Source organism: Aptenodytes patagonicus, chromosome 4 (assembly GCF_965638725.1).
Source record: "Aptenodytes patagonicus chromosome 4, bAptPat1.pri.cur, whole genome shotgun sequence".
Taxonomy (NCBI): Eukaryota; Metazoa; Chordata; class Aves; order Sphenisciformes; family Spheniscidae; genus Aptenodytes; species Aptenodytes patagonicus.
In genome coordinates, this window is record NC_134952.1 from 12,402,364 (window position 1) to 12,428,315 (window position 25,952).

Here is a 25,952-nt window from a genome sequence, read left to right on the forward strand (position 1 = left end):
AATAAGAGATGCAGTGCAACAGAGAGTCATGACTACTCACTCTACAAGATGACTGGCCTAACAGCTTGTGAAACCACTGCTCATGCAATGCAAGTAGATTTGCCTACTACTTTGGCTGGTAAACTTGGCGCAAAGCTCTCGGGCTGTCGGAATTACCGCACATCCTGCCATAAAAATAGTTCTTGTGCACTTTAGAGAAAAGATAGGCTAAAAAGAACCACTTACAGGTTTGCAGTTTGTTGGTTTGCCATTCATATCAATGTCTGGAGGGTTTAGAAAATCCCAGTCACGGCCTTTGTTGTAGGTTATCAGAGTTGTAACTTTCCCATCAATTTTCTGGTTGGCCAAAAAGACTCCTTTTACACCTCTGACCTGAAGCATACAGGGAAGAGGGTTAATGACCAGCACATACACTTTTTTTTCAACAAGGATTATCCCTCATTAGCTACTCTTTTGTGGCTCTGAACTGTGTACCTCAGGTAGTTTCTCCACAAGGAGAGTGAATGATACCTTAAAAAGAAAAAAAAAAAAAAGAGGAAGGCAAAAGGATAAGAGGAAAGGGAGAAAGGGGGAAGGGAAGGATAATTACTAACTGATTTGTATTTCTAAATGTATTTAAAAAGGATATACAGTTCTCTCGATGTCAGAAGGCTAATCAAATTACATGTAGTTTATACATCAAAATACAAAAATTACGATAGCATGGCCTTACCATACACTACTGTTAAAATTACAGCTCTGCATTTTTTTTTAAATATGAACATCTCCAAAATGTTATTCTACAAATGATGTAAGCAATTTATAACAGCAACCTGACTTTTACACTGAAGTTATGTGACCCACATCATATAAATAGAACACAAATACATTACAATATCAAAATACAATATAATATCCTTTCAAATAACACTGAATTAGGAAGCAAAATTGCCTTTTGTGGGAAATAAATGCAGATAGATCATCCGGGGAAGAAACAGTGAGGGCTGAATCAACCTCTCAAGCATCTGAAATGCTTCCACACCCAGCCTACCTCCACACACTTAGCCCCATTTCTCCTCTTTAACCTCTGGGGAAAAAGAAAAAAAAAAAAGGCTACAGGCTCTCTCTTCTCTTGGGGAAACTTAGTTATTTTATTTCAAAACAATCTGTATTAGAAAATTATTACAACTCAGAGTGTCAAAGTTAATGAGGATAATTTTTAGAAGCAACCTGACAGTAATTGCACCTTAATATGTTTAGCACTAGCCCTAACATTTATGTTATGTGTTAATATTCCACCCAAAGGCATGAGATAAGATCTTGTATTAAATTTGAAGGTTTCCTTAACAGTGCTCTTGTTTGCCTTGCAATTATTTATGAGGCTTCCTGAATTTTTGAAAAACTCTTGAAAATGTATATCAACTCATATACCATTTCCAGCATAGTACAGCTCTAATCTGCTTATGTGCTGACATTTAACAAAACTGAAGCATTCATTACAACTAAATGCACAAGATGATAGCCAGCTCTTTGCATGATCGGGAATATTTGCCTCTTGCTGACATGATTCATTCCTGGACTTACTATTTATTTTGTATCCAAAATATTTACTCTTTCATTTTTTTCCAACCACCAGTTATGAACTCCCTTTGACATTCATTTAACAAAAGTCTGCATTTAGGATGAAGAGAAGGCATCCCTTCCAGCAGGCTACAGATTTGACACCTATTGTTTATAAATACATGCTTTTTTCTAAGGAACTGACCCAAATCTACAGAGAATAAGAATGCTGTGCTGGTTATGGTAACAGCCTAGAACTTGGAAATATATTTACATTTAGATAACCAAATTCTGTATAGACATTTTAATACCCCGCTCTCTCATGAGTTCCTTCTTCCTTAAACGCCATGCATGTGTGGTTGGCTTACTTATCCAGGATGCTGGAAGCTCAGAATCACCTCCAGGTCAAACATACTATAAAAGTCAACCACTCTGCAGTGCAGGTGAGAAAAGGAAAGGGAGGGAAGAAACTAGGAACCTGCTTTCTTTACTTTCAAAGCACTGTCATGTTGCTGGGGCTTTATTACATATTCTATCTTCCAGAGATGGCACAGCCATGAATACGACTGAAAAGCCTGGCAGTTCAAACATTTACGTGGGAAGGTAGACTCGGGGCTCAATTTCTGTGCATGTCTTTCTTCCAGTGAACACACTATTAAATATTTAAACAATAATTAGATCAGGGACTGCAACTGAGGTTTCCCTCTTCATTTGTGGATGGCAAAAAAACTGCTTTATCCTGAATATTTTTGTTTCCTCTCTCTCTCTTTTTCTCTCATTATTGTTTAATGAATATTTAATCATTCCATATAATCATTCAACAGGAGTCAGGCTAAAATTTTTCTCCATTTCCCACTCCCATCTCTAACCTAACCAAGTGCTAGGGTAACCTCTCCTTTCTAGAATATGGGACATAAGTGTTTGAATCTATCAGACAGAAAGCTTATGAAAAATTTCTTCCAGTGTCTCAGTTAACTTCTGTCACTGCTGCTCTAAAAAAAGATAAAAGCACTTCAGCAGTTCTATGTTGAATGAAAGGCATAAACCCTGCTTGAAATTATAAATAAGTTTCAGACATCTATCTTCAGAGCAAGTTCAGAAGCATGATGTTTGGAGTGGCACATTAGCCTAAAAAATAACAACTAATATAAAATTATGGTGTGTAAAAAATGGCAGTTTTAAAACACCCACCCCCTCTGTAGCATTTTCTATTTTATTTGTCCTGTGACCTATGTAAATACACGCATGACTCTTTCTGTAAATACTGTAAATGCTGTATGTCAGATCTACCTTCTGGATTCAACTGTGATGCCAAGGCACCCAAATTCTTCTGTATTTTCTACTCCTTGACTCAGTTCCCTAATCTAAAATTGGGAGATTAGTATCTTTCTACCAAGAAGGGAAAAGATTCACATTAATGATAAGGTGCTACGGAAAAGAAGACATTTCAACATTGTGGAGTGTTCAGTTATTCTCATGAGCAGCCCAGTAGCTGCCCAAGACAGATGAACACAAGGAAATTCCAAAGTACCTTTCCTTTGATTTTCTTCGGACTTTTGGACTAGTTCTCGGAGCACCTATTTTCCAAAACAGTTCAGGGGTTAGTGGTTCCCCAGTACTCTTAGAAAAGCACTTTGTACCTTATAAACCTATTTTCTAAACAGCTTTTCTGCTATGACTATGTATTCTGTGACACATTAATTGCTGCATTGTTACATTACTGATTTTACAGCCAAACAATATTCTACACTACTTGGTAGCAAGAAGCACTGTTCAGATGGCCCCACAGTGTTTACTAGCAGCGGTTACTGAAACACAAAAAATACAGCTATATAATAGAAGTTTGTGATTAAAATTTAAATATATATGATTCGTTGTCTGGGAAAAAAAGGGTGAAGAATGTGTACTGCAACTTGTGTAGCTCTTAGCCATATGAGGAGTCATAACAAGATCCAGTCTAGAAGTATTACATTAGTATGCCCATTTTGCAAATATGCCTATGTCAAATTTGTGACTGGTTCACATTGGCAGCACTTGATACAATTTCAAGGATATGCTCCTTTTGTACAGTCACAAATTTCAAGGGCATGCTCCTTTTGGACAGTCACATAATACTTTACCTTTCTTTTTCTTTCCTTCTTGAACAAGTATTTGGGAATTATTTCCCTTTCAAACATGCAACATAAAAAGAAATACAGTACAAAAAAAAGATAAAGCGTATAAAAGAAAATGAATGCAGACAGGTAGAAACCTATAAAAGATTTTATAGCAGATGTACAAGTAAAAGATGAAGTGAGGTCAGCAGAAGATAATGAAGATGAATAGTACAAATTTTAAGGAGAATTATGCACTGGTGGAAAGAGAAAATTGTCAACCATTGAGGACTGTCTCTGTGTTGCACTGAAGATTCCTCTTCCCAAGATGGGATACTTGCATTAAAATGCCCAGAGAGTAAACCTAGACTAGACCAAAAAAATCCCACCCTCAAGGACTGCAATATATGTTATATTTAGTAGCTATTTTTTACTGTGTAAATAATCCACACATTACTTGTAGATATGAGTTCTTGATCACATTCTAGTAAAGAAGATGAACATTAATTATTTATCGTACAAGCTGTCTGGAAGCTGTAGACTTTCTTACTGTAAGCAAATAAAAGTGTTCTCCTATAATGCAACTCTATTCCAAAAATAGCTCTAAAAAATTGAATTGTATAGCTCCATGTGTATTGTCTTTCAATTACTCTTTATCATGCGCACATTTTCTTTTTAATGCAACCCTACAAATTAATCCAGCACCCACCACAATCTAGGATATCTCTCTCTTGCGCATTATCAAATATGCCCTCAGTAACATTGTGAACTTCAGAAATCATCAATTAAACTGAATTAAGTAAATACTCTTTAGACAAAAGGACAGCCAGGAATGGCATCTCTGTACAACTTATCTGAAATGACAAGCTACAGGTGACACAGGGGGAAGAGATTGCACCCAACTCCCTTTTAGCTTTGCATCCCACAGGAGTGACCAGGAGCAAAGAGCTGCAAACTAACACTCTCAATAAATCACCTTGTGGGAATGTGACTACACACAATGTATAGCTTCACTCATTAAGAAGCCTCCTTTCTAAAGAGGTAGAGTCTAGAAAATAACCATTGGTAATGATACACCTTTTTGTTTTACTACAGCCATTTGGAAAGAAAAAGCTAAACAAAGATGGAGGAGATAAGGGGGAAAAAACTGCTATCATTTTCCCCCACCAAGAAGAGTCTAATTACAGCCATTTAACAGCTCTGCAAGTGTATGACTCATACCCTGAATTACTACAAACCTTTTCCAGAGAAGTCTGGTGCGCTTACAAAGATTTTTTTTTTTTGTTTAAACTAACACCAGGCAGATTAGAGAGTAACAGCAGCCAAACTGTGTCAGACCAAAGGTCCGTTAGTTTAATATCCTGATAATGGCTAGTGCTACGTGCTACAAGAAAGAACAGTACCAGAGCAAATGTACACCTTATTACATTTAAATGTCATCCTCAACAGGAATGGAATTGATAACAGTTTGTGCTACTCTTCCAAAACGCTATATTCTTCAGTCTTTTCTTTTGCCAAGTGCGCTGATGTTAAAATCCAAGATAGATTTGTTTACAGGAGAGTTTGTCTCATAGCAAATGCTGTTGGCACAAAGACATCTACTGAAAGCAAGTGGATTTGCTGTCCAATATCTAATTTTGTTGGTTCTTCAGTTGTCAGAGCTGGCACAACCTAGCACAAGGCTCACAGGATTACTATTTAAGACGCTTCTGGCTAAAAGATGCCCTGCTCTAAGTCAGGAAGTGTATCACTGAGTCACCTACAAGAAAAAAGCCGTACGTAGGCAGCTGTGTAACTTTTTACTTCAATAATAAATTGTGCTGCCAGCTTCACTTTTCAATATCTTAAAAAAAAACCCTCAGCCAATTCTGGTTTTGCACATCCGTGGAACCCCATACCAAGAATCTAGTTCTTAGACTGCACAGCACATTAGCAGGGAAAGAGGGAAACATGTAAGTAGTAATGATGCACTATCAATAAGAAAGAAATTCTAGTCTTTTTACATTAAAGATAACTGTGAAAATATATTAATGTAAAATTAATTATACTCAGTCAAAATAAAAACCCCTAAAACTCCACCCAGACTACACACATTGGAAGAGATAAAGACCTACCTCCAGAATATCTATCAGGACATTCTCTTCTGGCTGCTTTGTGCTCCGGACGTTCTCCAGCAGGATAGAGTAGTAAACACCTTGCGGGTCAGACTGGTACAGGTTGTACGTGTCTGTCTGGTACCACTCCTGAACAGCCACAAACACCTGGTTTTCATCTGTACTGATTATCTGTAAATCCTGTAGAATAATAAGATACAAAATGACTCCTTTTCCCATCATTTCTATTTTACAAACAATAAGTTGGCCAGGAGAGTTGAATACGGTGCAGAGGGGAAATACATCTGAAAATTCAGTGACAGTAATATCTCAACATAATCGACATGCTGTATCCCACCACTCCGAGGTGGTCAGTCACTGCCTTCTAGCTACAGGTTATCAGAGTGCAGACCAGCTTAGCGAAGACCAAAAATCATGACTGTGCAAAAGCTGTGATCTCCTTTGACTTTTATGGGAAATGGCTTCTTGAAAAGAAGGAAAAAAAGGAAAGGAAAAAAAAAGTAAATTATTTTCCAAGATCGGGATGAGAGTCAATGAAAGACTGAAACAACATAAACAAAACTAATCTAAAAAATAATCCTCAGGTACCTAGAGAATTAAGAACTATTTTGTCCAGGGTAAAGCATAACATAGCACAAAGAGGATCAGATATAATTTACAGCAGTTACACATAGGAAGCAGTACATATCATGCACACAGCTCATGCATATTATAGTACATAACGCTAATTTATCTATTTATGTAGACAGATCCACTTAAATATTCAACAGTAGTAACATGAGAGTCAACATTCTGCATTCATTTCTCAGGAATTTCAGGCGTGGATATTGCAACAGCTTTCTTTCCGTTTTCCCAGCTTCTTCACTCCAAACTTCTCAGACAAAAAATGCGCAGCTGGGGAAAATAATTTAACACTAATATTAAACAGAAGAAATAAATCAGGAACTAGCAGCACTGAACTAAGCTTAGCAAACAGAAATAAAGGACATGAGTTTGCAATAGGATATGGCAGCATAAAGGCAGATGTTGGGGCTACATATGAAATGAAATCTAGTCACGGACATTGAAAGCTTGTAAACTCTTTACGACCTTGGTACTTAACTGAGAAACTGTATACAGTTCTGGTCACCTTATTACTGGAAAAATAACTAAGGCAATGGAGTGGATATGAAATAAAGCTACCAAAATGTCAAGAGAATATGAGTTTGGGGAAAATTGGCTTAAAAAATATATATCAAGAAAACAAATTCTCTACGAATCCAGTTAAGACTGAAGAAAATGTGAGTAACACTGAGAAACACTGAATACTTGGCACAGCATGGCAGTCACACTTCAGGCAACATGCATGATGCAACTGAGGCACTTAGAGTCAAAAAAAGACATTAATAAAAATAAGATGAATACACCGGAAAGATTTTTAATATGAACAAAAGATGGTTATTAAATAACTAAACATTTAGTTAAATTTAAAGTATGTTTACATAGCTGACACATCTCAACACATAAGAACCCAGGTGAAGTTTCCTATCAATGATAGCTCAATGCTGTTTTCAAAGACTTTCTTGTTGAACTGTGTACTGAAGTAGATTTTTGTTTAGCATCCCATTAATAGATGTCTCTTCTCTTGTACTCAAAAATTACTCAGAAACAGACAGTCTGCCAGAACTTTAATTCTTTCCATTTGAGTACGAAATAGTAACTGTTCTGACACAGAAATGCCAGAAAAACACAGCAACTGATCCCAACAGGTTCTTTAAAAGGCCTCTTACATGTACAGAACACTTCAGCTCCTGCCTCAAATACATGGCTGGGTAGCCCACATTACACCACATCTAATACTGAATTCACCTTTTCTTTTGCAGTGTAAGAAAAGCTCCCATGATTATCTGTTAAGTAAGGATGAAAGCGAAGCAGGGAGTGAAGCAAGGAGTAAAGAAACAGTTCTTTTTTTCACGTGAAAACCTCTAGAAAACCCTTACTCTCCTGTGATGCCAGGAGCTTTCAGCAAAATTATTGTCTACATTATTAAAATAAAATATTTATATAGTGCCATAAGGAAACACAAAACTCCAGTGAATATAGGTAAGGCGCCTTCCTTGCCCCAAGTGCTGGTGGGGCGGCAGTGGTTGTACGGGTGGCCCGTGCTGGCAGAGGCGAGAGCTGGGAGGACAGGCACAGTTGTGGTTCTCCTGTCCCAGGGTGGGGTAGGAGCTGCCGAGCCAGCAGAAGCAGCACACAAAGAGCCAAAACGTGTGGTGCAGAAGGACAGGAAGATTAATTTTGGGCAGACTGGAGGGATCTGGTGAAAGAAAGAGGGGTTGGACTGGAGAAGTTTACTGCAACAAATTAAAGTTTACTTTTCTCTTGGCAGCGACTGTTACCAAGGAAGAGGTTTGTACACTCAGACTGCTGGATGCCAGTTTTTTCTGAGGCAAGAACTTAACAGATCCTGGTTTTAGCAAGTGAAATTGCCCTTCTGCTGCCTTGAACTTTGTTCCTTCCATTCAGAATTTACACTTTCAGATTTCCAGTTCAGCCTTACCGCTATTTTCCTTTCACAGTGATTTCTTTTCCCTCAAGAAGGAAACCAGTCTTTCAGTTATACTACCTTGCAATAATCCTGCACAACACTTTCTGCGCAGTCATGATATAATCCTCTGGGAAAATTAATTGACAAAGTAAGGAAAACTGCAAATTTCATGCTCAATTCTTAAATTTATCTTTTAAAATCCTGGATGACACAGACTCCTGATAATCCAGCTAAAACAAAGCTAAACTGTCATGTCACTCTTGTACTGAGTGACAGTACTGAATTTAAAGCTGAATTTAAAAAGAGGAAGAAGAAATTGATTGACAAATACAGAGGCTGGGTCTTCAGTGTGCCAAGTCCAATCCTTCAGCCTAGCTACCCACTGCTCAACAGATGACAAGCACATGAAGATGGGATAGAGAAGAGAAGGCTTCAGGGAGACCTGATTGCAGCCTATCAGTACTTAAAGGGGGCTTATAAAAAAGACGGCGGCAAACTTTTTAGCAGGGCCTGTTGCGACTGGACAAGGGGGAATGGCTTTAAACTAAAGGGGGGTAGATTTAGACTAGATACAAGGAAGACATTTTTTACGCTGAGGGTGGTGAAACACTGGCACAGGTTGCCCAGAGAGGTGGTGGATGCCCCATCCCTGGAAACCTTCAAGGTCAGGTTGGACGGGGCTCTGAGCAACCTGATCTAGTTGAAGATGTCCCTGCTTATGGCAGGGGGGCTGGACTAGATGACCTTTAGAGGTCCCTTCCAACCCAAACTATTCTATGTTTCTATGTCAGCAAATATTGCTAGACAGAACTTACTGTCACTAAAGAGTTAACTAGTAAGGACATCTGAGAAAGAAGAAATATCTTGATTAAGGGAATGCAAGTTTTTATTGCTTTATCTAATTCATGGCCACAGATACTACCTTAGGCTGTAATCTCAGCAGATCCTATAAGGAAAGCATTTATTCTTTGATAATTTCATGCTTGGACGACTGCAATTGCCTTCTTGCTGGACCTCCTGCTTTCTCTCTCCACATTCTGCAGGCTACTCAAAGTCCCGCTGATCATCTATTTTTTTGTAATTATGCTATTCACACATGATTTATTCAAATTCATTTATAAAGATCTTCTTTATTGATGTTAGAGATCTTCAGGATTTGGAACATTCCTTATTGTCACTACTCAGATTTTTGTTTATCTCCAGGCTGCTTTTTTGTATACATTCAGTATTTGAGCTCTTGTGCTTTCCATTCATTTTCATGCTCAAATGAGAGAGTCCATGCACTTTCAGGTGTCCCAAGGCAGAATCTTTTTCCAGATTTGCCATAGCAACCATGTTGCTTCCTCTGTGGCATGCCCATTCCTCCACAGACATCCTTTCTCTCATCTCCGCTACTTTACTTTTGCTCTGTCCACTCTGCCATGTCTGCTCTGTTCCATGTCTTGCTAACCCAAGTGCCCATGCTCTCGCCATTCTCACTTCCCTCCCTCTCTCTTTTTTGCTTTTGCAAGGCTCAACAATGGCAATTTGTATCAGCAATAGACTGTGATTCCCAAATACCAGTGTTCTCCATTTACTTTATCTCATCTTCTTAGGTTGTAAGCTTTTGTACGGTTCTGAGATGCTACTAGCTGTATTGTCCAAAAGTCCTTTTTTTAAGCTCTAAAACCCCATGAGATTTCTCTGTTCTGTTTCCTAAGGTGTTTCTTGTGCATTATATTCTGCAAATTCCTTTGTCACAATGTTTCCTTCATCCTCCTTTCTCTACTGGGTAATGTTATACCATACTAAGCACAGATGTCTGTAAGTTCATCACTAAAAAACTGTGGAACTACTCATAGGTTCAAGACAGTGGACCAACCCAGGGCCAGGGATAGGTCTACCTATAGGTGCAACTAAAGAAGCCTGCAAAGTGCTCTAAAATCCACTATGCAATCAAGTCCACGGGGTCATTTCTGTATGGGTGGATGACAGTAGCCAGAAAACAGCCTTCAAATAATGTTAGAAGTAGCCACCCCAAGGAAAATGGAATAAACTTCTAGGTCTACTTGGAGTTAAATACTGGGTATGAATTGCAGCGAAGGAGATTTAGGTTAGACATCAGAATACCCTTCTATAGTAGGGCCTGGTCATACACACTGAGGGTAAAATGCTTAGGGAGGTAAAGTAGTCTTCATCCTCAGGAGTTGTTAAGAGTAGATTAGACAAATATCTGTCAGGACTGGTTTAGGCAGATGACCATGCTTTGGAAAAGGACCTCTCAAGATTCTTTCCATGTCTATTGTCTATGATCCTGTAAAAACAGGGGAAAATAAAACCACACCTTATTGAGATTACTTGAAATGTTACACATACAAATAGAAATATCGTTAAAAAGACAGGATTTGGTTTTTTGGTTTTTGTTTTGGGTTTGTTTGTTTGTTTGTTTGTTTTTAATTCAAGAGCTATAACTTCTTAACTATGCTAAAAAAAAGTAAACTATTTCCAGACAAATACGAATGTCAACATGATCATGGAATTAGAATTAAGGACAGCTAGAAATCTGTTGAATCAGAATTACTTTTCTGCAAAAATGCTAAATGAATCCTGAAAGTGATGAAAGACTATGCAATTAAAAACTGGTATGATTAAACAAGGCATCCAGAGACAGGTCATACCACTCCTGCTCTCTCAGGGACTTGCAAGCTGCTACGTTTGTACCTTACATCAGTAGCAGAGAACACAATTGTTCAAATAAAGACAAAGACAGTTTCAAAGTGATACTAGAAATAATTAGACATGTATAGAAGGCCAAATTGTGCCAGAAGATGAGCACCACTTCAAAGAAAATTTCATATCACATGGACAGATCTGGTCTATTAAACAAAATAAGTGAGTCTGAGGGTGTGCACGACATTGAAAGAACTGTGCATGTTCAGCCATGCAATGGAGAGCAAGCACCCAAGAACTCTTCCAGCAAGTACAGAGTAATGATGAAATATTACTTCTTAAAAACATCCACACTGCTTGAGAATTATTTTTTTAATTTTAACACGGAGATACCAACATGATCAGTCTAACATTTTTCCAAAATTATCTGCTTTTAGTGCAGTTGAGTCTGTTTTCACAGAAGGCTGAATGAACACCAAACCAATATCAGAAATCAGTCAAGAAGCCCAAAAGCATTAAACAATTAAAAGAGTTGGGTTTTTGGGGAGCTGAGGATAGGAGGGAGGAAGGAAAGAGGTTTAGAGGAGGAAGGGAAGAGAAATGCATTGTTTTCACTGTATACAGCCCCATACCATCTACATTTAGTAACTCACCAGCCTATAAGTCTGCTAATACTTTATAGAATTTTATATTCAAGAAATGCTCAATACAGTTTACTAGATTACTAACAGTGATAAGAAACTCTATGACACAAATAAATACAATTACACCCTGAAGACAGAACGATATAAAAGATGACAAGGATCATACAGCAAGCCAGTGCTCCTTTGTGTAATAAAATGTGCTGATGACATAGGAAATATCATTAAGTGAAAACACTGTAGGCAAGGTTCAGCATAGCCAGTATAATGCTATGCAGGCAGGACTGTGGCGCTTTAGTCAATAAGGCAAATAAAAAAGAACTTCAAAATTCCTGTTTTTCAAATCTTATAATTTTCAGTCCACTGTCAGAATTTTGCCCCTCTGCAATCTTTCAATGCTGTGGTTGGGCAATAGGTTAACCTGAAGCAAGAGATAAATTAAACAGAGAATCACGAGGAGTAAATGTATCAGAAGCGCAACAGATGTAAGCACTCAAGGCTGTGTAGTCTCAGCCTTGACCTCCAGTTGCACCACATTTATACCCCTGTAATCTCTTAAGTACAATCAAGGTAACTGGATGGCACATGTCCCAGAGATAATCTTTCTAATCTTCCTTGCCTGGCCGAGTAAAACGGTGCAAGGAGAGAAATCAATAAGTTACACTGTGAAGAAAAGTACAGTTCCTTGAATCCACCTCGGATGGATTTGCACAACCGGGGAGCCAGACAGCTGCTATAGCTGAGGTTCACTGGCTAGTGCTGCTACACCACCTGCGAAAGGAATACTTCTACTGCATCTAATGCCACTGCTACCTGTATTTCTATTTTGTTTCCCTTTATTCTTTGTTCAACAACCACTCCAATGGACTTTCAGAAGGATGGAGAAGTAGTCCTGCTGCAGCTGCAAACTGCTCTTCTGCCCCACACAGAGAAACAACCTCAGCCTAAGCCTCCCCAAGTGATGGACAGCAGAGGTGGCGAAAGAGCTACCCAAGTGGAGAAACAATTCTTGGGAGACTAAGAGCCTTGCTAAATGAGCTCTCATAGCCTCAATACTTCATAATCCAACCATCACACAGCCAGAGCCTCAAGAGAACTCTGTCCACTGACAAAAGGGCTGCAGGAATCTTTCGTGCCATTTCTGCTGTTAATGAATGGACCCATTTAAGGAATCCTTGAAAAAGTTATGGTAAGAGGGAGCTTGATAGAGAAGGGAATACATGCTTCAAAAGACTGATGGCTATTTAGGGAGAAAGAGTAAAACTGCTCAAAATATTTTACTCTTGATAGTGTTATATCTATTATTGGATGATACAGACAAGTTTGGAAGAAAACCTGTGGTTAAAATAGTGATGTGTATCTCAGACTGAGGCAAGGAAGAGGTGGGCCCATTTCGAGCCCCTCAGAAGGGCACTAGAGGATGATAAGATAAAAAGAATATATGGAGTTGATAAAATGCATGTATAGGAGATTCATAGTACCATGAATACATTAAAGACTTTAACTTATTTCTAAGGCAATAGGATTTTTTTCTTCTTTTATTTTTGTTTATTTTCCCCCTGTACTCTCTTTTATCTTGGTTACCTGAAAAATTCTACGTTATTGCCTATTTCACAAGATTGAAAAGACATACAGAGATCAAAATAGATGAAAAAAGCTTTTTCCATATCTTTTCAGAACTAAACTTTCTGAATTGCAGTAGGATATAACAGACAATAGAGCTCTCACATTATTAAGAGTTTGTAGCTGTCATGAACAAATGCAGAATCAATGAATGCCTTGTATCAGTTCATAAAAGGAGATCGTTATCAATGGAGTTTATTTACCAGAGGTGGGAGGGGGACTCGGAATAATTAAATTCTTCCAAATTGCAACAGTAAAACTACCACGATTTGTAGCAGATTCCTTGGTTTGGTCAGCAATTTTGTTAACAGATTTTTTGCTTAAACTGTCAGAATGAACTAGTTCCCAGTTTTATTGTTAGTCATATCAGAGCATGACCCAAAATCCCGAATAAGGACCAGAACCCAATGTACTCCTTCTCCACACCACACTTCTCTAGGCAAGGGCAATCAGAGCTGCAGGAACTTTCATGCAATACAAGTGCGACGACTCTCTGGATGGGGCTGCAGCCTGCGCCCCTCGGCAGACCTGCTCTCCCAGCAGCGGTGGATGAACCCTTGCTCCAGGCTGAAAACAGCTGGATCTCCCTGGATCTCACTGTATCTCCCTGGAACACACCTGCATGCCTAGCCAGCCATCTCACAACACAAATGCAATCCTGCTGCTCTTGGCTTGGTTTTGGTATTCATTTCCTACGACTTATTCACTCCTGATCTAGCTTTAGCAGCAGAGAACAAGCAATCTTGGTAAAATGGAATATAGTATAGAAGCCAATTCAGTTTTAAAACAATCACTCCAAATTTCCTCTTCTGTTTCGGGGAGCATACAGGCAGCTTTTAATATGGTCTCACCAACCTTTGCTACCACTCTGCCTGGCAGCAGCCGGCACTTGACTCCTGTCAAATGCAGGAGACAGCTGTGTGATTCAATGTAGTGTCAGTGTCAAACAAGTTGTTAAAAACCCAAAAATCTCAACAGCAGGCAAAAAAGCTAAAAAAAAAAAAAAAAATCTGAATTCTGCTCATTAGATGGCCCCCAACGGGTCTGCTCGCTGTGCATATACGGAGCTATGATGTGTTACAAAACATCTAAGTGGCACTGTGCAGCTGGAGCCTAGAAACAGCACATGTAAAGCTTGGCTGGAAGCTGCTGTTAGCAGCCTTTGATTCACAAGTAAGGAAGCCTTGAGATATGACCAAAGACAAACATTTATCCTTTTCTAGGTTTCTCTTCGGGGGTACATTTGGACAAATACAGACACAAATGCAAATACAAACAATATAAAACAATTGAATCATTTTTTTGCAGATTTTCAACCTCTTCATATCGAAAGGAAAACAAGACATCAATAACATTTTGTAATTACTGTTTGAAAATGTTCATTCTATCTTCATATATAAAATCACCGTGAAACTCATCTGTGCTGCAAAAGAATAGTATCTGAAGAGCCCAGCACTATTCCCTGAGGATGGAGCCTGGTTTTCCAGCACAGCTCTCCTAATGTTGTCAGACACGTCCTTGACCAGCCCGTAGTATCTTCTGACTCGGCTACAGTTTTCCTTCCCTATACAGAATCACTGCTCAAAAACTCTGGCCAGTGACATGAGGCACTTTACAGAGACCACTTGGAAAGAGATTTTCTGAAGCCTCATTCAATTCTTTTGAGAAAAATGAAATATAGCCTATTTCAGACCTGCTTCATCTCCTGGTTGGGCACAATCTAATACTTTAAAAACCCTGAAACTCAGTTCTTTCAAAAGCTATTGTTTTTAATCAAACTTAAACAAATTCTTTGTAAATTATTTCATTCTGTTCATCTCCTACCACCATAAAAGTAGCAACTCCACAGTCACGTGTTCTAGATATACTCTTAATGTGCCAGCGTCTTTGCTGATATCCTGCTTCTTTGCAAAATTCATCAGTAATTTGCTCATATGAATCTTTTCCCTTCTGTTCAAACTGGATTGGAAGATACATTTCTACTGCACTCTGATGATTCTCACTGAAATATGGTGTGATGAAAAATTTCAGAGCTGTGTTCTTATTTACTTCAGTATCTAAAATATCTGCTGTAATGTGAAGGTACCAAATCACTTAAAAAAAATGTATCTTTTACAGAAGAGGTTAAAATCTCTCACATTCACCACTGTTCTAATGGATGTCTGGCTTCCAGGCCCTCTTAGTGAAATTTTCAGCTCTGTTGTGTGCAGATACCCAAGAAACTTCTCTTGGAGGCATCATCAAAATGCTAAAAAGATACAGTTTATTTCGTTCCACCCATCGGGTACTGCCTGAACTAGGAAGAACACAAAAACATCCTTTTCCAAATGACACAGTCATTCTGTTCCTAGCTTGCTATTGACTCTATCCAAAATGAAACCATTAACTTCTAATTTATTTATTCAGTCAAGCCTGGAGTTAATCTGCTTAGCAAGGAAAAAAAAAAAAAGACAAATAAACAAACCCCATATTTTCCAAGACAAAGAATTCAGCATGCAGCACTATTTCAAACAATCCAGACTACATATGACAGAAATACCAGTGAGTTATGACTGACATTTTTCGAGTATGTCAGAAATGCACTCAGTAAGATCGTATGCCCAGTAAACAAAGCACCCTTTGCAGATTAATGGATTTTAAGGCTAAAAGTGATGATTAGATCCCTTAGTTCACTCTCTGCTATCTTTCCAACCAGAGAATTTCCAACAAGTATTTCTGCATATTTTATAAGATGCAGGAGGAGCAAATAACTTCTATATGGTTAGAGCAAATCTCCCAGAAAGGCACTCAGTTATGATTTGAAAACTTCAAAACCTAGAATATCTGTCACTTTCCTTGGCACTTTTTCAAATACATAATCACCAACACCATTAAGAAGTTGAGCTCAATTTCTAATTTGAATGCGTCTGGATTCAGCTCCCAGCTATGGTGGGTCTTTCTCTACTAAAGCGCTTTTAAGACTCCGTATTTTCTCCCCATAAGGAGGCTTCTTCACTACAGTCAAGCTGCCTCTTGAGCTGCCTTTTTGAAAAACAAATCATACTTTTTTCAGGGTTATTTTTCAATGCCATTGCTGCACTGATCTTGTTTATAGTGCAGTCCTGCAAACACAACACAGGTCATAGTGGACTGCAGAACAGTAGTAGAAATAAATGACTGGGGAAGACTTCTTAAACTGGTTTTGCTGCCAAGGAAAGCTCCATGGAACAGAGATCTAGGTCACCCACTGTGTGCCATGTCTCCAGCCCTCCCATAACATTTGCTGCTCTTCACAACTGATGCAAGCTCACCTATTACAAACGTGGATGCCTACAAGACAGTAGTCTCATATAGTTCTTGAGTTCTGACAGCCTCCACCCATTTATTGAGATGTGTCAGATAGCTAGGTCTGAACCCAAATAACAAGCCTTTTATTAATATAGTGTACTGCAATATTGATATTTAAATCAGAGGCATGTGTCATTAAGGAGGTATGGTAGGCATCTGACTTTCTAAAAAAAAAAAAATCACTTTCCTGAATGCTTGAGTAATTATCCACACATGGAATATGAACTACTGTCTATAATCATAACACTCTGTGCAATTCTTAAAAATTTGAGTTAGTATGTTCATCTTCTACATGACGGCAGTATCAGTAAGGACAAACTGCTGCACTGGCCAAATGCAGCAGATTACTGGGAGTAAGAAGGAAACTGTAATGGAAAGGTACAGATTCCTGCACAGGCCATCCAGAAGCAGAAGGAAGAAATGCCCAGGTCTCTCTTACAAGATTTATGCCCTTCCATTTCCCAACAGACAACATTTTCCCACACAAGTTAGCATAGTCAACGCTTGCACTAATGTGCTGACACTTCTTTAGGAAATTTGCCGTGGGCAAAACATTCTCAGCTTGGCGATCTTCACATGATTTAATTTACTGCCAGCTGTAGACAGTGTAGACACACACTTCTAATTACTGATTAGGGTATTTGAAAAAATACCATAAATAGTTAAACATTTAGGGAAACATCCTTCCTTCCCCTTCTCCAGATCAGCTTAATCAAACACCTCTTCTCCCCCCTTCCTACTCTGAAGTCCCTTGTTTCTACCTTGTTTTAATTTTGTTCCTCCCAACTCCTTCAGTGAGGCAATGGGCTGTGCAGGAGGTTGGGGTCATCTGCGGAAGGGTTTCTTTCTGTCTCTCCTTGCTTATTCTTTGCTTTCCTTCATTGCTCCTTACTTGTTTTCTTCTGTCCTGGCATAGGTCACCCATGAGCTGCAGTCCCTTGGGGTGTCCCTGCCCCAGCAGGAGTTGCCCAAGGGCTGCAGCCCCTCAGGGAGTGCACATCTGGCATGTTTTAACATTTAGAACTGGATGTTCTCCTGTTATTTTCCTAATTACAAATTTCCCCAAGAAAGCATAAAGGCTACATTGAAGGCCTTAAAAACACTGAAATAATTATGTGGAAGGTTTGATATATTTACCTGTCCTTGGCTACACATTTACTGTCAAAATAGATAAATAAATAAATAAATAAATAGCTATCTCGGTAGTGCTGCTGGGAGCATATCCCAAATAATATCTGAGGATTTGATTTGAGGGTTTTGTTAATATGTTGTATATTTAAAACTAGGAGACTACAGACCACCACTTAGATTAAAAAAAAATCAAAGATGAAAAAACAACATTAAACACATTCTTTGTTTTAGAATAATAACAACAAAAGAAGGAAATACATTGTACTCTACTGTCCTTCATTAGATGAGCAATGAATTAAATCTGTGCATTTCAAGACATGCAAAAATAACATGTCTTAGTTCTCTACTCAGTAAGTGACAGAATCACAGAGAATCACAGGAAAAGGCAGGAACCTGAGGAGGTCTCTAGACCAACCTCCTGCTGGGAGCAGGGTGAGCTGTGAGGCCAGACCAGGTTACTCGGGGCTTTATCCAGCCGTGTCTTTAAAACCTTCAAGTCTTTTTTCTTCAGGATTGAAGAAGCCTTCTAACTATACATAAAGTTATAACCACATTAAGTGCAGCACAAAAAGTCAATTGCATCAGTTAGACTATATGTAAATATTTGTCTGTACTTTATTGCTAATTTACTATGCAAATATAGAAACCCTGTCACTGTAAAAATATGCTAGACCGAAGGAACCTCTCAACAAGCCTTGCCATTCTGTTAAGTAATTAAAGTTCATATTGGGATTCTTTAATGAAATAGAACACCATCAACTGGTAAAATTCTCTTATACTACTATTCATGCTTATACCAGAAAGCACCATGTGGAATTAAACTGTAACTGATTCTTGAAAGAATACTCGCTCAATATCATTACATTGCCATTAGGTGTGTAGCACTGCTTCATGGAAGCAAATCTCAAAAACTATTGCGGTAACTGATGAAGAATAAGCTATTGTATGTTCTTGCCCTCTTTGGTTTATGAGCTACTACATTCCTAGAATAAAAATAGAAACAGTAGGGTAAGAATATACCACAAATGGGATTCAGAAATCCTTACAAGGAGAAACTGTGATCTCAGAATAATGAGGTTTAAAAAAGGAAAGAACAAAACTAGTTTAGGTAGAAAGAGAAGACGACAAATATAAAAATAGAGAGAAAAATGTGTACACTTACTTTTGGCAATGCGTATTTTGGCAACTTCATCTGTGCAAAGCCATTGCGACGGTAAGACACATAATACTTGGTCCGATTTGCTGATGTTGTCTATACAAAGGAAGAACAGAACCCTGTGATAGTTTATGTTAAATCTAAAGAGTCTGCAATAGAAGACTTTTTTTTATCTTTTTAACCTGCAACTGAAATACATAGCTATTACTTTTATTGCATGCGATTAATTTGCAGAGTGTACTCCTAAAAGAATAAAGCAAAAAGTTGTGACAAAATAGACTCCAAATAGATTCAAACTCTTTTGCTCTCCCCCTCTTCAGGAAGAAAAAAGTTATTTACTTCCCTCTTTTGCCATTTCAGCTGTCTTGGGTGATACCTGAGACTTCAGCATCTCACTGTCCCCAGTCCTTATTGATACCTCTGTACCCATTGGCCTCCCACATTTCTGCCCTTTCGTAGAAACCCAGGCTGCAGCACCCTCCAGGTAAGCGGTAGGGAGGAGGTACCCTGGCCGTGAACACCAGGTACCTCAAGGGCAAGCGGTACTCCAACAGTGCTATTCAAAGCAGAGCAAAAAAGGCTAAATAAATCATGCTAACATTATGTAAAGCATTTGCTATATTTGACTAATCTTTTCTATACAGGATAAAACATTTTCCAGTGCAAGATGCTGACATGCCACATGGAGGATAATGATGCAATTCTGAATCCATTGGTTGGTCAGTTTGCAAGTCAGCGATATGTCCTGAAGACACAATTATATGCTTAAACAGAGAGGTAAAACATGTATTTCAACTGCTTGGATGTGTGGAACTGAAGACAGATTAGGTTTTATGTAAAATACTTGGGGGCTTAAGAAGATTTTCACTAAAGAAAGCCAACAGAAACGCGCATTGAAAGGAACACTGCTGTGTGACTATTACCCATTAGCCCCTTTCTCCTTTTTGTAATAGCAGATACACCGGTCATTTTAAGACTTTTACCTTATTCAGAAAAAAAAAAATGCAAATATTGTTCCAAAGTACCAAAAGGAAGACTCTAAATAAACATCGATGAAAATACTCAACTAACAGCCTCCCTAGGTTTTTCTAGTCAGAAATGCAATGCCAAAATCTGTGCTGGTATATAAATTGGCACATTTCCAACCAAGCCTCTTGAGCACCATCAGATGAGATTAGCAAAGGTTTTAGCCTTTGGTAAATAATATTTCACATTTTTTCCACGTCTTTTCCCCCCAGAAGATCAGCTAGGTAATGGCTATTCAGTCATTTTCACTAAGTTTATAAAGGGTGGCTGCTTTGCAGGAGTGGACTGGTCACAAAAGAAAGTGGAAGAAGTGAAATTAAATGGGCCGAGGCTAACTGTATGAGATTCAACAAAGCCAAGTGCCGGGTCCTGCACTTTGGCCACAACAACCCCATGCAGCGCTACAGGCTTGGGGAAGAGTGGCTGGAAAGCTGCCTGTTGGAAAAGGACCTGGGGGTGCTGGTCGACAGCCGGCTGAACGTGAGCCGGCAGTGTGCCCAGGTGGCCAAGAAGGCCAATGGCATCCTGGCCTGTATCAGAAATAGTGTGGCCAGCAGGAGTAGGGAAGTGATCGTGCCCCTGTACTCGGCACTGGTGAGGCTGCACCTCGAATACTGTGTTCAGTTTTGGGCCCCTCACTACAAGAAGGACGTTGAGGTGTTAGAGCATGTCCAGAGAAGGGCAACGAAGCTGGTGAGGGGTCTGGAGAACAAGTCTTATGAGGAGCGGCTGAGGGAACTGGGGTTGTTCAGGCTGGAGAAAAGGAGGCTGAGGGGAGACCTCATCGCTCTCTACAACTACCTGAAAGGAGGTTGTAGCGAGGTGGGGGTCGGTCTCTTCTCCCAAGTAACAAGCGATAGGACGAGAGGAAATGGCCTCAAGTTGCGCCAGGGGAGGTTTAGATTGGATGTAAGGAAAAATTTCTTTACTGGAAGGGTGGTTAAACATTGGACCAGGCTGCCCAGGGAAGTGGTTGAGTCCCCATCCCTGGAGGTATTTAAAAGACGTGTAGATGCGGCGCTTAGGGACATGGTTTAGTGGGCATGGTGGTGTTGGGTTGATGGTTGGACTCGATGATCTTAGAGGTCTTTTCCAACCTTAATGATTCTATGATTCTATGATTCTATTCTATGAAATGTCCAAAATTCTTCTCTGGTTGTCCATGACAAATCAGATTGTGGAACAGAAGCACAAACAGGCTCATCTTCTTTCTTTGACTTAGGAAACGAATTTAAAATCCTACCCCAATCTCATTGCTTTTCTCCTCAACTTTTGTGTTTAAAAAGGGAACCTGATTTGGAAGACAGCCTATCCTGAAGCATGCAAACTTGACTTGGCTTGGTAAAAATAGAGTTGATGCATGACAGCAGGTCCACCTGCCTGAATATTTTAAAGATATCAAAGTATTTAATATTGTAATAATTTTCACTCTTTCTTTAAACCAATTTCCTTTTTTTGTAGTAGAAAGAATGTGATGCCCTTTAGGAATATGATTTGTTAAACAATGGATTAAACCAAAAACCTCACCATTTATTTAGTTAGTGTTAAATAGCAGCCTTATCCATCTTTTTATAGCCTTCTTGTTCATTATGTATTTTTTTTTTATGTCACTCATTTTAAATGACTGAAGATGATGCAAGGCAGCAGAGAATCGGAGCTGAAGCAGCTAGTCATGTCAAGCCTCACTGACATTAAAGGCTGGTCTGTGCTTAAAAACAGTGTTGAAACTTTAATCCTCCTACTAAAATCACCTCTGAAACTGTCTGACTCTCAGTAGAAACTGGAAAAGAAATTAGTATTAGAAAGTTCCTGATCTTCGTGGATATAGACATGCTAAAGAAATGGGGTTGAGATCTTACTTTAAGATGGTAAAAGTCTGACACTTGGGCCAGGATTAGCAGTGCAGACCTGCAACATCATTGATTCGCAGCTGCACAGCTCGGGGGATGTGAGCGATGCAGGGGCAATAAGACAGTTTCAAACTCTCCTCTCTTTGCACAGGTGATTCTGTCCCATCTTCTTTCTGACAAATACTGCTGTGATATTAACAGGAGTCCCTGGTCTGCTTCTAACTTATATAGCAATATTCTAACTTACATAGCAGTATTTTAGTCTAGTGATAAAAGAATTTCCACATGGTTTTGAAAGTATGCTGTTTCTCAGATGTGCAGCTGCTGTATGGTTTCACTGGAACAGGTAAGTAGTGTCCTACATCACACCTCAGGGGTGGCTGCGCTTCAGATGTCACTATAGGATCCCAGAGTTATCTTCTATCCTCCAGTAATATAGATACAGCTAACTGTAAACTACTTTAGCAATAAGAGCGATTTATATTACACACTGTGATTTACTGCAGATAAGTCTGAAAGGAAAAGACTAGAGATGTTTCCCCTTCATGTGGAATACATGCACATCTCATCTACTGGCATTGACGTGTCAAATCTAGAGACACTACGTTACCAATGGCATTATTTTGCTAGTAGCAACTGTCTTATTACTTTGTGTGTACATTTCCAGGTTGCACTTCCATTTCGTGTCTGCCCATGCCTGGCATGAGACAGAATAACAACAGCTCAAGACACAATTATAAAAGACGTCCAGCAAAACAAAATGCTTGAAGAGGAAGCAGCCAGTGTTTTGCTGAGCACAGCAGTCTGGAAGTTCACATGGTGGGAAGCACTTCTCACCATCTACATACTGTGAAACGGATTTTAGAGTGTGCCTGGGGGGAGCCACAGATAATAATACCTTTGAGCAAAACAAGTGCCACGAGTGCTAGACCTGAGCTGAAAAACACCTACTTTAATTCAAAAATTCTTTCCCAAATCCATTTTGCTGTTTCTTTGTGGTGCTAAATGTTCTAAGCCATGTGGGCCCTTGAAACCGTTGTGCCAAACAAGAGGAGGACAGATCTTTTGTATCTCTATTAATTTACAGATCCTTTTGGAAGAAACAGCCACAAGGGGGGAAAGCTGCAAAGAAGACAATCTGATGTACACTGAGGCAGAGGTGGGGAGACCTATCCATTGCCACAATTTTGCTTTCCTGCAAAAGTCAATAAATAGACAAGCCTTGCAACAAGCAAATCATATCAAAGTAAGGGAAAAATGATAGCCAATCACTGAGGAAAGTACAAGCAACTTCCCTAGTAAAATCTTAAAAAACAGGGAGGACATAACTGTTCTTTGAGGAGTTTGCAGCTCTTATGATCGATTCAAATCACAACCAGTCCCAAGCACATAAAACAAAATTTCAAGTGTGCCTGAACTGTACTGGTGCCGTAAGGCTGATGGAGTTCTAGCCCAGGTTTCTGCATGCAGGTCTTGCAGCTTGGGAATGAAGTAACCCCAATGTAATTTCGACCATCACAAGGTGTAGACGTGGTGCTTAGGGACATGGTTTAGTGGTGGACTTGGCAGTGTTAGGTTTATGGTTGGACTCGATGATCTTAAGGGTCTTTTCCAACATACATCATTCTATGATTTTATTCTAAGTTGCTCCAAGGTCCCCAGCTATGGCCATTTCACCCTTTCACTTCCTAAGCACAGCCATATAAATTCTTTCCCAGCAAAACCTCTTCAGAGGACAATCCATATAAAGAAGCTGAGCCACTAATCTGTCAGTGGCTTTCCTTGGATGCTCTTCTCAGGGAACGTTTTTGTGCTATGGAGGTACTGGAAAGGACCCAGAAGAGGTTGTAAGCATAAGAAGAAAAGGGTGGCATTTTGCCTAACACACAAGAGTATTTATAAAAAGTAACTTTGAATCACACAATCCACTTGAAAATTTTCATATAGTTAAAGCTAGGTCAGTGATAGATTAAAATCAACCATATAAATAGGCAACTGGTTGCACAAATTAAAGACACGTTAGGGTTTTTTTGACTGATAAAGGAATGCTTTGTTCCATGTAAAAATTCATAAATTATCATTCATACTCTGGAACAGGTTTCTCCATGCTCGTAAAACACATGCAGTGTTGCTGCACTGTTTAAAATTTTATTTTTTAATTTGAAAATGGGCTGTCTCTCTATAAAGTGGCAGTACCTGAAGAAAGATGTAGTCATCCTGCACAGTTAGGGAATCCCGATCAGTGGCAACAGCAAACTGGACTGTCATTGTCTTATCAGAGCAATTTTGAATCTGGCAAGTGATGTAGCGATAACCTGAGGGAAGAGAGACAGAAACATATGACAGGGATATCAAGGGAAAAAGAAGCAAACAGTATAAAATGTTATCAATGTAGGGGAAGCGCTGCCTTTGCCAGGTGAGTTAGTTGTAAAATTATTATACTAAACCCTCATACAAAAGTTTTTCAGTCTCCAGTGTACTGAGAATACATTAACTGCTTACAGTTCAGATCATTCCCGGGAGGCAGCCTGTTATTATCTGAATTCTGCTGGTCCAGAGAGATTAGTGGTTAGATGAATAAGACATTCATGGGTGGGGATAATAGAAGGAGCCTCTTTTCTCACTTAACCTATGCACGGAGCCGAATTATTCACTTGGAGAAATGGCAGCCTGACACAACATAACTGAAATCAATAGATCAACCCCAGTATAAAATTGTGATGAGTGAGAAGAGAATCAGACTCCGTTTAATAGACAGCGTGCAGAATTTTAAAGGCTATTTTCAAAGCTCTGTAGCAAAGTTAAGACACACTATTAACACACTATTGGAACTGCTCTGTTGGGGCACGACTTCTGTGTTCAGAGCTAATACCTTGCTGAAAAAGCCTGGACTGATTTATATCAGTCAAGGCTATGGCCTCTCTCTTCCTCTCCCATTAGCAATGGGCAAGGAATATCCTCTCTGCCTGGGCTGTTACAACAGCATCACTGCATCTTTGATGCAATCTGCTCTTACAGAGAGACAATAATCATATCTTACACCAACTGTGGCCCGAAGACCTTCTCCTGGATTCAAGTCCTTGTACAGCTCACCGTTCCTCACAAGCTTTTGAGCACAAAGTACTTCAGTGACGTTCCCAAGTGCAGTGAGAAAAATGTTATATACACAGTCCCGTGTTCAGATCACTAATTCTCCCCACGCTCCACATAGAGTATGAAAGAGCAAATAATGCACCCCACGCATGTCCTTCATTTCTTTTGCAGTGTGATAGGAAATGCATTCCACACTTCACGACTTTCAATTAGAAAAGGCCAAACCAGTATTCTAGACACAAATATTTGTTTTAAAATCTGGATCTGTTTAAGAGGCAGCTAGAGTGAATCCAAGTTCTCCTGCTTATGTCCAAATCATCACCACAAGGCTATTTGAGCAAGCGCAGCAATGGACCGCAGAAAAGTCTTGCAGCTATTCATAATTCACATGACAAGCATTATAGTTCTTCATCAGATAGGTAGTACAAAGATGCTGTTTCCACTAAAATCAATGGCAATGCTTGTACTGACCATACGTGCACAAAGTCAGTTTTTTAGAGAACCCAGCCAGGAGATATTTCATGAGAGTTTTTCTTTTTCTGCTGTTTCTGTTAAATAAAAAAAATTATTTCCATCCCACTCCTGAAGGATCTTCTTACACTGTCTCTGAACAGAGCATTTGATGGGGCTGTGTAAGGGCCACCAAGTCTCAGAAATCTCACTGCTAAAAGATTTAGAAACTTTGTCATCCAGATTTTAACATGGTAACTTTGATTTTTTATTAGGGCTGAAGTGAAGAAAAGCTACTGGATAGGGAAAGTCAAACTGTGCATTCTTTACAACTCATTTTCAAGACTGCACAGGAACTTAAATGATCTGATTCAAGGAATTAAATTATCTTTCAAGAGTACAATTAGTAACAAGAAACTACAAGCTTTTGGAATCATAGTGACTCTTTAGTACAGCACATCCTGACTGCTAATCTGCTTTTTCATTTATTTTCCTTTTGAAGTCTTAAAGTATACTGGATACTGTAACATGAGGAAATTCTGGGAGATGGTGGTTAGTGCAGCAGGACTGACATATGCAATGATTCACTTTAACAGACACTTACCCAGCACTAACACTGCATTGCCAGTTTTATTTGCAAATCAGGAAAAAATGTTCAATGTTTAACTGCCAGAATAAATTGCATTATTAATGGATATTTTCAATGGAGCATAGCATCTTGATGTCAATT

At 39.1% G+C, this 25,952-nt stretch overlaps 1 protein-coding gene across 4 annotated transcripts in view; it reads right to left on the reverse strand.

The window, feature by feature from the left end:
- SORCS2 (sortilin related VPS10 domain containing receptor 2) overlaps positions 1-25,952 on the reverse strand; it is a 636,731-nt gene that overhangs the window by 81,530 nt on the left and 529,249 nt on the right. For all 4 annotated transcript variants that reach the window (XM_076335889.1, XM_076335888.1, XM_076335891.1 and 1 more), the window contains exons 7-10: positions 23,876-23,994; positions 18,810-18,899; positions 5,747-5,926; positions 226-372 (exon numbers count right to left, since the gene is read on the reverse strand). In XM_076335889.1, coding sequence (XP_076192004.1) covers positions 226-372; positions 5,747-5,926; positions 18,810-18,899; positions 23,876-23,994 — 536 coding nt within the window. The remainder of the gene's footprint in view (positions 1-225; positions 373-5,746; positions 5,927-18,809; positions 18,900-23,875; positions 23,995-25,952) is intronic.